At 56.6% G+C, this 15,160-nt stretch overlaps 1 protein-coding gene across 4 annotated transcripts in view; it reads left to right on the plus strand.

Moving 5' to 3' along the window:
- NLRC5 (NLR family CARD domain containing 5) overlaps positions 1 to 15,160 on the plus strand; it is an 85,754-nt gene that overhangs the window by 45,245 nt on the left and 25,349 nt on the right. For 3 of the 4 annotated variants that reach the window (XR_011538470.1, XM_070613696.1, XM_070613697.1), the window contains 12 exons: positions 391 to 480; positions 2,351 to 2,419; positions 3,227 to 3,295; positions 3,977 to 4,060; positions 4,445 to 4,528; positions 5,941 to 6,030; positions 6,777 to 6,821; positions 7,755 to 7,844; positions 8,661 to 8,744; positions 12,294 to 12,377; positions 14,800 to 14,889; positions 15,067 to 15,129. Coding sequence is in view for 3 of the 4 variants with exons in the window: in XM_070613696.1 (XP_070469797.1) it covers positions 391 to 480; positions 2,351 to 2,419; positions 3,227 to 3,295; positions 3,977 to 4,060; positions 4,445 to 4,528; positions 5,941 to 6,030; positions 6,777 to 6,821; positions 7,755 to 7,844; positions 8,661 to 8,744; positions 12,294 to 12,377; positions 14,800 to 14,889; positions 15,067 to 15,129 (942 nt within the window). In the remaining variant the exon portion in view is untranslated. The remainder of the gene's footprint in view (positions 1 to 390; positions 481 to 2,350; positions 2,420 to 3,226; positions 3,296 to 3,976; positions 4,061 to 4,444; positions 4,529 to 5,940; positions 6,031 to 6,776; positions 6,822 to 7,754; positions 7,845 to 8,660; positions 8,745 to 12,293; positions 12,378 to 14,799; positions 14,890 to 15,066; positions 15,130 to 15,160) is intronic. The other variant, XM_070613698.1, reaches the window with a different exon arrangement.

Genomic DNA, 15,160 nt, shown 5'->3' on the forward strand with positions numbered 1-15,160 from the left:
TGGGTAACAGTGTTTCGGATTTAAATCCTGGCTCTGTCACTTAGTCACTTTGTGACCCTGGGAAAGTAATTTCATGTCTCTGGGCCTCAGTTTCCCCATTTGTAAAACGGGATTAAAATGTGATTATTTTACTTACTAGGAAACTGAGGCTCAGAGAGGCAAAAACAGTGAATCGTCAGTTCCCATCGCTCCAGCTGGAGAACTTTGTTCTCTGAGTAGGGGAGGGGGTCGTGCGTCTCGGCTCATCCACATGGGCCAGATCCTTTGAGGATTAAGGACCCAGGGCCTCCCAAGAGTGACAGCCAGCAAGCTGCTGGGCCAGGGGCAGGGGCTGGAGCTGTCTGGGCTTCAGCTGCCTGCTGACGGCTGTCTCCCTCGTGCTCTCCACAGCCTCAGCGACAATGGGCTCTCTATGGCCGGGCTGTACCGCGTGCTGGGTGCAGCGAGCACGTGCCGGACCCTGGCAGAGCTGCACATCAGGTGGGAACTCTCTGTGGACCAGCACCCCCCACTCCCGCCTCCAGCCTGGAGCTCACGGGCTCTCCCATCAGTCTCTCAAAGTCCTTGGACTCCTTTCTGGTCCCAGGCCTTCGGGACCTGGAGAAGAGCTGCTGGTGCCCTGCCCAGACCCCCTGTACATCTGGGGTGCCTGTCCCTACATGCTGTGCGTGCTGGCCGCTCACAGCTTATACTTCTGCCCTGGGATGGTAGGAGCCAGGGATGCCCGGAGAGGACACCCCTCCCTGTCCCCCCGGCCAGGAGTGGCCAGTGAGCGAGGCACAGGTATAGCTCTCCGGCCCCCTTGCTCCAGGTGGGACAAACTTTTGGTGCCATTCACTCTCCAGAGCTTCCTGTGGGATCAGGCTGAAGACCTGCTCTGTTCTGCTCCCCTGAGTCCCTCACCGGTGTCTCCTGAGAGCACTCCTCCATACATCACGTGCACAAGTGACCAAGTGACACGTGACCCCACTCCACTCACAGGCTCGGGCTCTGCTTCTGGGGAGCCCCACCTAAGACAGGGCCCAAGCTTGTGTCTCTAAGTCCCAGTATTCAGTCTAGGGAGCTGAGGTCAGATGCTAATTAATGTCAACACAGTCCCCCCCTAGAGGGGCGCTCAGCCGAGCAGGGTGGTCCCTGCTCTAAACCCCCTGGAAGGAGGAAAGGGAGATCGGGTTCACCCACAAGGTGGGTCGGAGGCCTTGGTTCGCTGCATATAGTGATTCAGTCAAGGGTCCTGGACATTCCAAATGGCGCTCCATTCCCTTGTAGGACTTTATACTAAAGAAATCACTGTGATTGTGCAAACACGGTTAGTGTGATTGTGCAAGCATGGTTAGTGTGATTGTGCAAACATGGTTAGCTGCAGGGATGTTCACCGCAGCATTGATTACAAGAGGCAAAAATGGAAATAACTTAAATGTTTAATACAATATTAGCTAAATAAACCAAGTTGCCTCCCGAGAGAACTCGACGGAACAGTGACACAGCTGCAGCTTTAGTGTGGAGGGGTGGCTGTGGCTTATTAAGTAAACCTAGAAATTTTAACTCATCATTTTTATAATAAAGCTTTTCAATCATACTCAGCAATAGGGAGAATGGTGAAATGAACACCCTAGTTCCCACCAGTAATTATCAGCCTTTTGTCACGTTTGCCTCATCTGTCCCGTGAAAAACTAATTTTGAAAAGAGAATCTGTAATTTTAATCCCATTTTTTTAAGGGAAAAAAAAAAGAAAGAACATTAACTTCGATTAATAAAAAACCCTAGAGCCTTGAAGGACCCACTCCAAAATGTTATCAGTGGCAGTTGATATGTGGTGCGTGGGTGATTTTTCTTTATTTTCTTCTTACTTTACTATATTTTCTAAGTTTGCCACAGGGAAGAAGTGTGACTTTTGTCATGAGGAATATACATATAACGTTCAGTTTGCAAAGCTGAGGGTAGGGAGGCCCGGCTGTAAGTCACAGCCTGTCGTGGATTCCCAACGTCTGTCCCCAGCTGGTAGTGACCTGCCCCATTGGGGTGAGTCCCCCCGGCCGAAGGTGCCCGAGCGCAGAAGGAACACCAATGGGCAGAGGGAGGAGAGTTTCAGCCTGAGGCCCCAACCGGAGGGAAGGCAGAACAGAAGTCTTCTTTCAAAGACTTGCCAGGAAATGAGGCTGAGAAGTTTGCGAAATTTCTGTGGTAAACAGACTTCAGGCCCCAGAAGCTCAGAAGAAGTCAGGGTCGAGGTGGAGGAAGTGGCTGCAGCTAGAGGCGGGGGGGTGGCACCTTAGAGGTGCCGCCAGGCCAGGCGAAAAATGACATGGAGCAACAGGGATCCCATAACCCTCCTCTCTTCTCTCCGCAGCCTGCTGCACAAAACCGTGGTCCTCACCTTTGCCCCAGAGCCAGAGGAGCAGGCGGGGATGCAGAGGAGGTAGGGCCCCAACACTATCCCCTGCCTGCCCTCGGCCAGGGCCACCCCCTGCCCCACCTCCACAGCTGGACAGTGCCACTCAGCTGCCAGGGGCCCTTGCCAGATTCACGAAGGTGCCTGGAGCCAGCAGGCTTGGCAGGGGACGCAGCCCTAAAGGGGAGGGTCGAAGGACAAAATGCCTCCCCGTTTCCCAAGTGGGGCCTGCAGAGAGCCCTGGGATACAGGATGCAGACGGCACCCTGGGGCGGGAGTGGGGCCCTCCCCCACTCAGAGATTGAGGTCCTTCCACCTACACCCAGAGGAGCATCTGGCCTGTATTTCTGATTTTGGTCAGAACTTCTGCCTCCCTTTGGCACAAGGACCCTTTAAAGTGTGTCTGCCTCCTCCAGGGTTCCTTCCCAGATTGCCCCAGGCCAGCACATGGGCAGACTCAGCTCTGCTCCTCAGTGTCCACCTAAAACCTCTTCTGTGGGGTCTGAGCTGTTGAAAGCTTGCTTGGAGCTGAGGCTGACATCTCTGAAGGCACTGACGGTTATGATGATGAGATGAATGAGTAACAGCCAGGGTTAATTGAGCACTCACTGTGCACCAAGCACCACATGAAGGCAATTCACATACACCCTCCCAGTGAAAGCTTAAGTGATCTGTCCCAGGTCACACGGCCAGGGAGCCGAGAAGCCAGAACCAGGGTCTGGCTGTCTCCAGGCCTCATATAGAGATGGAGTGCTGGGAGGGGAGGCTGAGGATGGACTTTGAGACAATGGACAAGGCATCTGCCCAGCCTGGCCGTGCTGTGTGTCCCTCCAGGGCTGTGTTTCCTGACAGCCACGTGCCCCAGACGCCCTCTGAGCTGCCCCTGCGCTCCCAAAGGATCAGGTACAGTGATGGCTGCAGGCCTCGGCTGTGGGTCCAGCCTCTTCTCTTCCCCCGCAAAGAGCCTGGCCCCCAGCCCCTGGACAAGGGGCTCCCCAGAGGACACCACCTGCTGTATCCAGGAGCTGGCCTGGCTTTCCTGCCTCCCACCTCCCATGCCCGGCCCGGCCCAGACAGTGCTCATGAGGCAGCCCCCTCGATCACCTCCCTGGCCCAGGGTCCCCCACTTCCTTTAGCCCCCCTACCTCCAGCGGCTGATGGGTGGTAGGAATTCTGGACGGAGAGAATGGGGAGCGTGCAGCCCCTTCTGTCCTGATCCTGGGGCCTCAGGCCTCGGCCTGGGGGCTTAACTCAGCCCCCCCAGGGCTCCCATCGATACCCTCCTGGCCTCTCTCTTCTGTGTCCCTCCTTGTCTGTCTGTCCTCCTGTGACACTGTCTCAACCTCTCTCCTGTCTCTGTGTCTCTCCGTCTTGGTCTCCCTCTCTCTCTGGGTCTCTGCTTGTCTCTGGCTCTTCCCTGCCTGGGTGACATCTTATGTGTGCGGTGTGTGTCGGTCCCCCTCTGTCCCTCTGTCTGGGTGCCCCATGCATCCCGGCCCCTCTCCTGCAGCCTCCTCCTCGGCCTGTGTGTCTCGCCTCTTCAGCGGGGCGGGCGCTGCAGGGCTGCGGTTCTGCCCTCCGCAGGCTGGCGCACTGTGGCTTACAAGCCAAGCACCTTGAGCTGCTCTGCAAGGCGCTGGAAGGAAGCCACCCCCTGGGCCACCTCGAGTGAGTCGGGGAAGGTGGGCGGGGGTGGGGGCCATCGGTTAGTGTGTGTCGGCGTGTGGGGCTGTGTTTTGTTCTTTAAGATAACCATCAGCAGTTCTTTCTCTGCAGTCAGGAGCCCCTTAGGGAAGCTGGTCAAGCTTGTGTCTCCTCCCCCTAAAATACAGGTCCCCCCACATTGCACACCCTCTGAAGCCCATCCCTGACCCCCCAGGGGTCAGGAACCTCGGGATGGGAACCCTGGGGGAGACCCCTGCTGACCCAGTGCAGCCCAGAGCCTTGTCCCAGTTTCAGGAGAAGCTGAGTGACTGAGTGACCAGGGTGGAGAGACAAGCTCCTGTCTGGCCCCCGACCCCCACTAACCCGCTCTCCCCTTGCCCCTCCCAGCTTATCAAGCAATGCTCTGGGGGACGAAGGTGCAGCCCAGCTGGCTCAGCTGCTCCCAGGGCTGGGCCCTCTGCAGTCCTTGAAGTGAGTAGCCGCTGGGCAGTCTCTGAGCTTGCCCTGGTCAGGATGAGGGGGTGTGGGGGAAGGGGGTCTGTGTCCCATTCACTCCCTCCTGGGGTTATCGTGAAGATTAAATCAGAAAATGCATGTCAGTCACCTGGTCCAGCCCCTGAAACGCGGTCAGTGCTCAGGAAAGCGTAGTTGATACTGTGATTCTCATTAAAATAGAGACTGGCCTCTGTGACTCAGTGATCCAGCTTCAGGTTGCGGGTCTCACTTCTCCACTCTGTCTCTGGGAGGCCAGGTCGCCTGGGGTGGGGCAGGCATGGCTGGGACACATTGACAGATTAACCAGCGGCTGGCAGCCCTTCTGGCCCCGGGTGCAAGGAGGGGCTGTTCCAGGGGGCACAGGCCGGTGGGCAGAGAGGGCGTGTACTTAGATAGGACACCCGAGCAGGGTGCTCGGGGCCAAGAGGGGAGGCCCCTGGAAGGAGTACAGGAACCCCAGACTTTGCCTGCAGCAGACCAGAGTTCCTGGGCCCCAAAAGGCCCCTGTGTTCTTGGCTCCCACAACCCCCCTCCTCCTCTCCCGTCTTATGAGCCAAAGTGAGAGGAGCCCTGGGGAGGATGCTGGTGCTGGGGAGGTGCTAGTTTCCCTGTGTGACATTGGGCAAGTTACATCACCTCTCTGAGCCCCTGGATCCCAGTCAGTTAACACACAAACTATAGAGGGAGTGGCGTGTGATTTGGGCTGCAACCTTGGAAAGAGTGCGGTGTCCTGAGGGCCCTTCCAGCTCAGACAGTCTGTTACTGGGATAGATGCCAGGAAGGAGAGCAGGTGGCCTCTCCGGTTCAGAGCTGCCCTGGGTGGGGAGGAAGAGCTCAGGGCTGCAGGCAAATTGTATGCAGATTAGAGCCTTCGGGCAGATTCCCGTGTGACCTGCTTAACGCTGTGAAGGCTGGGTGTGACCAGGGCCTGGGGGAGTCTGTGTTCACCCACCAGTATTCACGTGCCCGAGGGCGGGACCCTAAATGGCACATAAAGACCACGAAAGAGAGAAAAACGTCTGTTCCTGCTTTTTGAACAAGAGGCCCTGTATTTTCATTTTTCACTGGGTACCACCTCTCCTTTATTGAGGGGAAACTGAGGCACAACCGTGGCCCCAAAGCACTCCCCAGATTCGCTCTGGGAGGGAACCACTGAGTTCTGGTCTCAGCTCTGTCCCCAGCATCTCGTAACCTTGGGCAAGACCCTGCCGCTCTCTGGGCCTCAATTTCCTTGTCTTTACCGTGAGGGGTTAGAAGAGACACTCTGACCGCCTGAGGCCCATCATCTGGACTCAGGGACGGCCCTCCCCTGCCCTGTGCTCTGACCACCAAGAGGGTGTTTTTGAGTCTTGGTGACCTCCGTCAGCGTCACTCCTGTGGTTCTCCAGCCTCAGTGAGAACGGCTTATCCCCGGACGCTGGGTTCAGCTTGGCCCTGTGCTTCTCTACTGTGCAGTGGGTTCTCCACCTGGACATCACGTGAGTGCCCTCGTCTGCCGCATTCACCTTGTAGCATCCTCAGAGCCTTGTGTGATATGGGGTCTCGTGAGCACGTGGTGGGTGTCTGCTGAACGAATGAATGAACAGACAAATGAATGAATATAGCCCCAAGGACACTCGCATTTCTCCAAATTCACCATGGGACACAGTCCATCGGCTCTCCCTTACTCACTCTCTGGATTGTCCTGGGGAGCTTTGAAGAAATCGGGGAGCTCCCTGGTGGTCACTGAGTGCTCAGGGACCAGCCTTCACTGCGGGGTCTCTGGAGCTGATGAGAACAAAGAGGGGAAGGCGCCCAGCCCCCCAGCCCCGGGCCGTGCCCTGCAGATCGTGTCCGGCTTCAGGCGAGGCCTGCCCTTTCCTCTCCTTCCCCTGCCAAGAGCGGGAGGTGCGACAGCAGACAGACCCGGTTCAGTCCAGGCCACCCACGTAGCTGCCGTGCAGCTTTGAGCAGGTCCCTGAGCCTCTCCAGACCTCAATTTTCTCATCTGTAAAATGGGGATAAGAACATTTCCTTCCCTCACAGCTTTATTGTGAGAATCAAAGGAGATCGCGTCTGCGGTGTGCTTTGTAGGTGCCTTAGTATACGTAGTTGTTGCTTCATATATTTATTGTCCCATCTGCTGAGAGAGCGGGCGCCTGCAGGCCTCCCTGACTGGCCGGGCTGCTCTCTTGCTGTCTTGCCTTCATCCTTTCTCACTCTGCTGCCTCCTCTCTGCCTGCAGGGGTGAGAGCCAACGCATCGTCCTGGGAGGAGCCGGAAGAGGCAGGTGAGAAGGAACAGCTCCCAGGGTGGGGCGGGGTCCCCATTTCCTACAGGTGCCCCTGCCCCCCAGGCCCCTGCTGACCACTGTCAGCCCTAGAATGACCCGCCCAGGCCTGGCACATTGGAATTAACCACCACTTCTGTAACCCACCGCATAAACGTGCAGTCCTCAGCTGCCTGCCATCTCCTTTGGTAAAAGGCGGTGCAGGTGGGAGGGGCCCAGAGGTGATGCCACAGCAGGACAGGTGCCAGCAGGCTGCCGCCGCGTGGGAGGGAGAGGGGAGCAGTTGAGTTTCTGCCTCTCGGGGACTTTTGCAGACTTGTGAGTTCACATGAGTCACCGCTGTTTCACACACATTTTGAGTGTCACATTTGAGAAGCCAGAAACCATTGGGGCTCTGAAAGTTTCCCCATCTTTGCAGTAAACAATGAACAATAGTTACTTTCCGCAGGCGTGCCCCGCTGCCCTCTAGCAGGCCCGGCCCCCTGGTCTCCCCTGGGAGCTTGGCAAGCACAAGGGCGGCCTCGTGTGCAGCCAGCCGGGCAGAGCGGTCCCCAGCTAACGTGTTGGGGAAAGCGTTGCCACACCAGCTGGGCTGTGTGAAGCCAGGGGCGGCCCACGCCCAGCGTGGTCTTGCTTCCCAGGCTGGGGTCTCTGCTTCTGGGTTCTTGAAGCCAAAAGACTGGAGGCCCAGGGAGGCGGTCAGGGAGAGGAAGGGCTCTGTCCTGGCTCCCCCTGACCCGGTCAGGTGCTGGCCACTGGGACAGGTATAAACTGCTGGCATTCTCGCTCTGGCCCCCCTTCCCTGGGCCTCGGTTTCCCCATCTGTACAGTGAGGGACTTGATTGTCCCCAGGGCCCCTTCCAGCCCTCACGAATGAGTCGTCTTCCACGTGGAGGATTTGACCCTTCCTGTCAAATGGTTTCCCCACTCCAGGGACCTGTCGGCTGCCGGATCTGTGCCGGAGTTGCCAGCTGGAGCCGAGTTCTTGGGCTCCGGTCAGCGCTGCGTCCCCAGGAGCTTCTGGTATTGTCTCACCCACTTCTTGGTTGGGGGTAACCACAGTGGGGGTGAGGGGTCAGGGAGTAAGGAGAGCCTGGGGATTAGGGCTGGGGATTGGGACAGAGGGAAAGAATTTGAGAGAAGGGAAAGGAAAGAGGGACAAGTGTGAGGGCTGGTGACAGGGGCCCAGCATTCTCCTTAGAGGAGAGACTCCATGTTGTTTTCTCTGAAGACTTCCCAGCTCTGCCCTGAGGGGCTGTGAGACCCCAGCTGGGCTCCCCTTGTCTCTAGGCCTCGGTTTCCTCCCTTAAGAAGAGAAACACCTAAGCTGGGGCCTGAACAGAGTTGCGACAGTTGAGGGGGGCCAAGGGGCAAAGCTTGGCTCCCGGCTGCATTTTAGTGTGGCCGGAGCGCATACACAGAGAGGAGGCGAGTGAGGCTCTGGAAGGCCTAAGGATAATGGGGAGCCACAGAGGGTTCTCAGCACAGGAGAGGGCTGGTCAGATTTGCAGGTAAACAGATAAGACCCGGCAGCGTGGAGAAGGATTGCAGGATGGAGAGGGGAACCCCAGAGGGCGCTACAGTGGTCCAGGCGAGTGGCGATGGGCCCAGACTCAGGCAGGGGCAGTGCGGAGCACTTAGGGGCTGGACAAGGTTGGCTGGGCCCTGAGGGGGCCTTTGTTGTCACCGTCAGAGCGGTAGGAATAGGGGCTGTAGGGAAGTCTTGGGGTGAGAGGATGCCCCGTGGGGGAGCAGGCTGTTAGAAGGGGCGAGCCCCAGGGTCTGTACAGGGGCCCTGAGCGTTTGCTGAACCCCGCCTCGCCCACTGTCCCTTTTCAGCCTCAGTGAGTGTCAGCTGGAGCCCCTGAGCCTCACCCGCCTCTGTGACACTCTAGAGAAGTGCCCGGGGCCTCTGGAAGTCACGTAAGTAACGGGGACACGGCCCTGGAGTGCACAATGTGGGCAGCCGCCCAGTGACCTGGGCTGGGGGTGTCCTTCCTGGTCCCTTCCCGCCAGACCCCGTAGCCCTACCCTATGGGAGTTCCCTGACCTATTGGTAGAAGGCTGGTTGCCTGGAATTGCCTCAGCTTCAGGCGCCTCCCTCCTCCCACTGAGAGCAGCTGTGAGGGCCCAGGTCTTCACCGTCCTCATCCGTTCCACTCAGGGTGCCTGGGGCCCCGGTCTGCCCCCTCCATCCGGGAGCCGCACCCTGGCACCCCCTGGGGTCTGCCTCCGTGGCTGGAGCCTAACACTTCTGAAGGCCCCTCCTCAGGCCAGCCCCCGCTCCAGGTACCAGCTCACCCACCCGGGACACCTGGGTCAGTGACCACCCTGGACTTGAACCAGGAGTCCTGGCTCAGCCACCTGCAGGCTGGGTGACTTGGGCAAATGGCTGTAATTCACTGGGCCTCAGCTTTGTCATCTGCAAAGTGGACAGTCAGCCTTTCCTTTCATCATCGTCGTATGACAGTAATTACCTTAAAATGAAGAAACCCAAGACAAACCCGCCTCCCCGAAACAGCCCCTTCGCCTCATCCAACCAGTGCTGTCGTCCGGCCTCGTGGCCCTCTGCTCCCTGTCCGTTTGGAGATTCCGTTCTTGCCTCTTCGCAGGCACAGCCGGGCTGCAGTCCACGATTTCACTTCACATCATGCCCTATGTGTTTCCCCACTGGCTGCATCTTTTTCTTGCTTTCCGGCTCCCGTCTCAAATCCCCCCTGGCCCTCGCAACAGGCTTATGCAGGTTGATCGCCTGGCGTGTGTCCGCCCTGCCTCTCTCAGTTCAAACACCTGTGGATGCGGAGGGCGGGGTTTTGACGCTGTTCGCAGACAGCATCTTACCACCTGAGAGCTGCGTGGCGAGCTTTTGACTGCCGGCAGTGCCTCGCAGCTTTCCCGGAATATCAAGACAGGTGGAGCCAATGAATTTTTTTAATAAACCATTTACATTGGGTTAGTTTCAGACTGGACTTACACAAAAGTTGCAAAGCCAGTCCAGAAAGTTCCCTCTCCTGGTTGCCCTGGTTGTTAGTATCACTTACTATCGTGGTACATTTGTCACAAGTAAGAAACCGACCTTGCCCCGTGACTATTAACTGCGCTGCAGGCTCTATTCAGATTTCACCAGTTTTTCTCCTAAAGCCCTTTCTCTGGTCTGGAATCCCATCCAGGACCGCACATTGCGTTCAGTCTTCAGGTCCCTTAGCCTCCTCTGGTCTGTGGCACTTTCTCCATCTTTGTTGCTCGTGACCTTGACAGTTTTGAGGAGTACCGGACAGATATTTTGTAAAACGTCCCTCACTTTGGGTTTGTCTGATGTTTTCCTCGTGGTCAACCTGGGTGATGGGTTTGGGGAAAGACACCACAGAGGTCAAGAGCCCCACGCATCTCATCTCAGGGGTCCATGCAGTGGACGCAACATCACTGTTGACGTTGACCTTGATCACCTGGCCGAGGAAGTGTTCGTCCGACTTCCCCACTGTAAAGTTACTTTTTAATTTCAAAACGCTTTCAGACGGAGACTTCCAAGCATATATAAAAGCAGAGAGAATAGTGTCGTGGACTCTGAGTTCCCCTGGCCCCACCTCAATAGGCGTCACCTCATGGCCCCAACACGCGCACACACGCACACACACACACACACACACGCACATTATTTTGAAGGAATTCCCAGACACTGTATAATTTCATCTATGGATATTTCAGTATGCACAGCTAAAAGATAAGTACTCTTTTATTTTTTAACATAACCACAAAACCATTATCAGACCTAAAATATGAACATTATTTTATGATATGTTAAAATCATCAAGTATCCCATTGGATGTGCAGTTGTCCTGGATTGTCGCTGATGTGTTTCTTGCGCAATGTTTGCGCATTCCTGCCTTTTCATGCTAACCCTCCGTGGTTTGGATGTGCCACAAGTTGTTAAACCCCGCCCACCTAAAGTCTAGATGGATAGCAGGCTGCTCCCAGGGTTTTCTGTAGCACTGCAGCCAATGCTGCAAAAAGCTCTTCCATTATTTAACTATTAAGCACCTACTGTATACCAGGTCCTGGGGACGGGGACAGAAGGACACCCGGGACTTGCTGAGGCTCGCCGGCTGCAGTGAGAGGCTTTATGTAAACCACCCGCGGGCCGTGCTGGGTGGTCCGAGCACTGATGGGGGTCTAAGGGCCCCCTCCCTCCGCTGCAGTTGGAGGAAATGGGATCATAAGTGTGAAGACACTTTGCCAACTGTAGAGTGCAGGGACCACGTGCAGGAAGATTGTTATCCTTGGGATTCTGGGTCCTGGGGTTCTGCGGGGTAGGCCAGCGAAGGTGGCAGGGCTCCAGCCCCCTCCCCAGATTCCACCGCCGCAGGCCCACTTGGCCTGTGTACATTTCGGTGTTCCACGTGGGATGGTGAGGTGGGTAAAGGTTCTGTTGCTTAAAAGAAAAGTGTGTAAGCCCCACATTGACCCAACCAGAGGTCACAGCACTGTGTAGTTGGGGTCCAGTGGGAAACCGTGCAGGGAGGTGTGTGGACGGACTGCCCCTCAGCGAAGGCCGCTGCTCCATCTGTGCTCAGAGCCCCAGGCCCATGCCTGAGCCGGAGCAGGTGGAGCCGAGTCTGCAGCCTGCGCCCTGGCGGTGGTTCAGCGGCGAGGCTTCCAGCTCCAGAACCTCAGGCTGCCCCTCCACGGTGGTCCTCCCAACCAGGGAACAATGCACAGGAGGGGGGTCGGGCTCGTGGAGGCCCCAGTGAGGGGAAAGGACAGCCTGCAGGGGACGAAGGAACAGGGACAGAGGGAAAAAGGGGCAGAAAGAAAACACAGCCCAACACCTCTGGGGAAAGTGGGACTCCAGGGGGAGGTCATGTAAATCCCAGGGCAGTTAGAGACGCTGTTGGTCTCGTCCTGCAGCCAGAGCAGACACAGAAGGAGGGCTGCCTGGAGTGTCTCCTAGGTGGACTGGGTTCTGATGAGTTATCTGGACAAGTGATCAGCTGGTTAGTCTGGTTTTGACAGGCAGTCAGAGACCCGAGCTCGCCTGTGTCTCTCCTTGGCTGACCTGCTGCCTCTGTCTCCACCACTATATTCAAGACTGCGGGTTCAGCGGCATCCTTTTCTTAACAAGTATGTTTGCAGAGCGCCAATCTTCATGGCCCTTAAAATAATAATCCTGCCAGTCCATGACATTTGGGGAAAAAAGTCTACAAGAGCCCCTTGGAAATTCACAAGGCACAGCGGCATATTAAAGGCTCTGAGAAGTCCTGCACAGAGACAACTAATTTGGCTTAGCCCAGCATGCTCCGAGCTTCTGTGACCTTCCTCTTCCTCCCGCCTCACTGACGACTCAAGGACCCAGCTCTCAGAGGGAATGTTTTGGGCAACCCTGGCTTAGGACACGTCTCTAGAAGACTCTGGCCGTGAGGCCGCCCTCCTAGCTCTCAAGGCTTCCACACCTCATTCAGATGCTTTGTTTTGCAGATTGTCCTGCAAGGGCCTGAGCGACCAGAGCCTGGAGACCCTGCTGCACCGCTTGCCCCGGCTGCCCCAGCTCAGCCGGCTTCGGTAAGGCTGGTCTCCCCATGGCCCCGTGCTGGGCCAAGCTGTCCCCTTCCGCCCCGCCCCCTTCTCTAGAGCTCGCTGGTCATTCTATCTGGCGCAACTGGGAGCTCAAGTCTGTTTCCAGTGCTTCCCTGATACCATATCAACCTTGGGGTGGGGGGTTGTTTGATCTCTCTGGGCCTCAGTTTCCTCCTCTGACAAATGGAATTAATTTCCCCAACTCCTCCCCCAGGGTTGAGACTTGGCAAGACAGTTGTTCTAAAACCACCTTGAAGAAGTGAGGGCCTGTGACAAATGGGCTGTCATGCTTCTCCCCGCCCAGAGAAAGGTCACCTGCTCCTAGAAGGGGACTTCACAGATGTAGGTCGTGTACATGTCACTCACCATCTTTTAAAGGTCACCATCTAACTCCGCAGAAGGGGAATTTAAGCAGCATCCCCAAAGTATTTAAAACTCTTATTTTCTAATTTCAGCTCCGACTGGTTAGAATTTAAAAAGGATTTACTGGAAATGTTCTTCCAGCGGGGGCTAAAGCAGAGGCAGCTGGGATGGGAAAATATGACAGGAAATTGAACCGCCCCGTTAATAACGGCACCGTAGGTCCTGAGGCTCGGGGTTGCCTGAGACGGCTCCCATCGCATCCGGGGCTCGCCCATCCCTGTATCCTATCCGGGAGGGTGGGAGGCGATGTGTGACGTCCTAGAGGTGGGCAAGTGCAGGAGAGCACAGGCCCACCCACAGCACCCACCATGGACCCACACCACCAGGAGAGAATGGGTCTGAAAGGGGTCCTTTGGACATAGAAGGTGCCGAGTTAAAATGAACAAGTGGGAAACTTAGACCAGAGAGGGACTTCTCTATGCTGGAGTCACACAGCACCAGCCCTCAATTCCTCATCTGTGTCTGGAATGAGGCGGCCAGCCTGACCGTCCCTAGGGCTTACACTTGATATTAATCAGGCCCTAGTGCTGTGCACTGTGGTGGGCCAGGCACTGTGCAAGGTGCTGGAGACACAGCAGAGAGGAAAAAGAAATTTAAAAAAAACCAACTAGGTCCTTGTCTTGTTGGCGTTTACCTTGTGGAAGGAGCTGAACAAGAAGCAAAGTGAAAGCAAAAAAGATGAATTCAGGTAGGAATAAGGTCTTTTTCCAGGTGATGTGGTAAAGAGTGACTGGGGAGGTGATTCAGACAATGGGGGGGGTGGTCAGGGAGCACCTCTGAGGAGGGACACTGGGGTGCAACGTGCAGGAAGAAAGGGACCCAGCCTTGTGGAGAGCAGGGAACAGCATTCCAAGCAGAGGGAATGGCGTATGTGAGGCCCTGAGGCATGACTGAGTTTGGTGGGCTTAAGGAACAGCCAGAAGGCCAATGTGGCCAGAGCATAGTGGCTGACAGGGAGAGGAGGAGACAGGGACCCGGGGCGGGTCACACAGGGCCTGGTAGCCATGAGGAGGAGCTTGGGATTTCATCCAAGGGAACTTGAGAGGCAGAGAAACAATTTGTGTTCTCAAAAGCTCAGTGTGGCTGCTGGGTAGAGAAGGATTGGGGGACAAAAGTGGAAGGAGAGCAGGGAGGAGGCTGTGCAGGCAGGGAAGAGATGAGGGGCTGGGAAGCCGTGGGCGTGGGGCGGAAGTGGGTGGATTCAGGGTGGCTCTTGGGAGTGGAACTGACAAGACAAGCTGACGGCAGGTTTATGGGGTGAGGGAGATGCCACGGATGCCCCATCCCCCTTTCTCTAAGGCAGTAGTTGACCGCCGTGGGATTTTGCCCCCCGGGGCGTCTGGCAGTGGAGACATTGTGGGTTGTCCTGACAGAAGCGGGTGTGGGACGGGGAGCAGTAGTGCTGCTAATGGCGTTTAATGAGTAGAGGTCTGGGATGCGGCTGAACTTCCAACAGGACAGCCGCCAACACAGCGACCTGTCCAGCCCCGGTCTCCATAGCGCTGAGCCTGAGACACTGCTCTGAGAGCCTGAAGCCTCCTGCTCCTGCTAGAGCGGGAGACAAAGGGACTGGCCTGTTAAGTCCCTGCCTGAGGGCAGAAACCATAGTTACCATAACAACAAGCATGGGTATCGCGCTAGGCAGTGCAAAAGCTTGATAGGGTTCAACCCTCACCCTAGAGGAAGGTACACCACGAGTAGTCCTGTTTTCCAGATAAGGGAACTGAGGCTCAGAGAGGTTAAGTGACTTGTCCAAGGACACGCAGCCAGTGAGCAGAACTAGGGCTCAAACCCAAGTCTGCTTGACCCCAAGGCCCTGTTTGTCCCTCTTGAGCCCCTGACTTCTTCCTTATGGCCTTGCTGGCCCCAGCCTCCCACAGCCTCCTGTTCCGCTGTTCCTTCTCCAGTCTGTCCTGGTTCCTTGCCTGCTCATCTCGCTTGGCTCTCACTTGCTGACATAGGGCCCCGCTCCTTTCTTTGTCAGGCTGAGCCAGACAGCACTGTCCCCAAGGAGCCCCCTCATACTGGCAGACGTCTTCAGCCTATGCCCACGGGTTCAGAAGGTGGATCTCCAGTGAGCATTGCCCTGGGACAACCAGGCCTGGTCTTGGAGGGTTGTGGGTGTGAGGGGGTGGGGTGGAGGCAGTAGTATCCAAGTCAGAGGCTTGGCTTCTGGAAGAGGGGTGCCTGCGCCCTGGGGGCATCCTGAGGCTGCAGCCAAGGGTGCTGACCCAGGTGATGTCTGCTCCAGGTCCCTGTGTCACACGACCCTGCACTTCAGGTCTAGCGAGGAGCAGGAGGGCGGATGCTGTGGGTAAGTCCCCCGGAACCAGGCCCTGGCAGCC

Source organism: Equus przewalskii, chromosome 3, assembly GCF_037783145.1.
Source record: "Equus przewalskii isolate Varuska chromosome 3, EquPr2, whole genome shotgun sequence".
Classification (NCBI taxonomy): domain Eukaryota; kingdom Metazoa; phylum Chordata; class Mammalia; order Perissodactyla; family Equidae; genus Equus; species Equus przewalskii.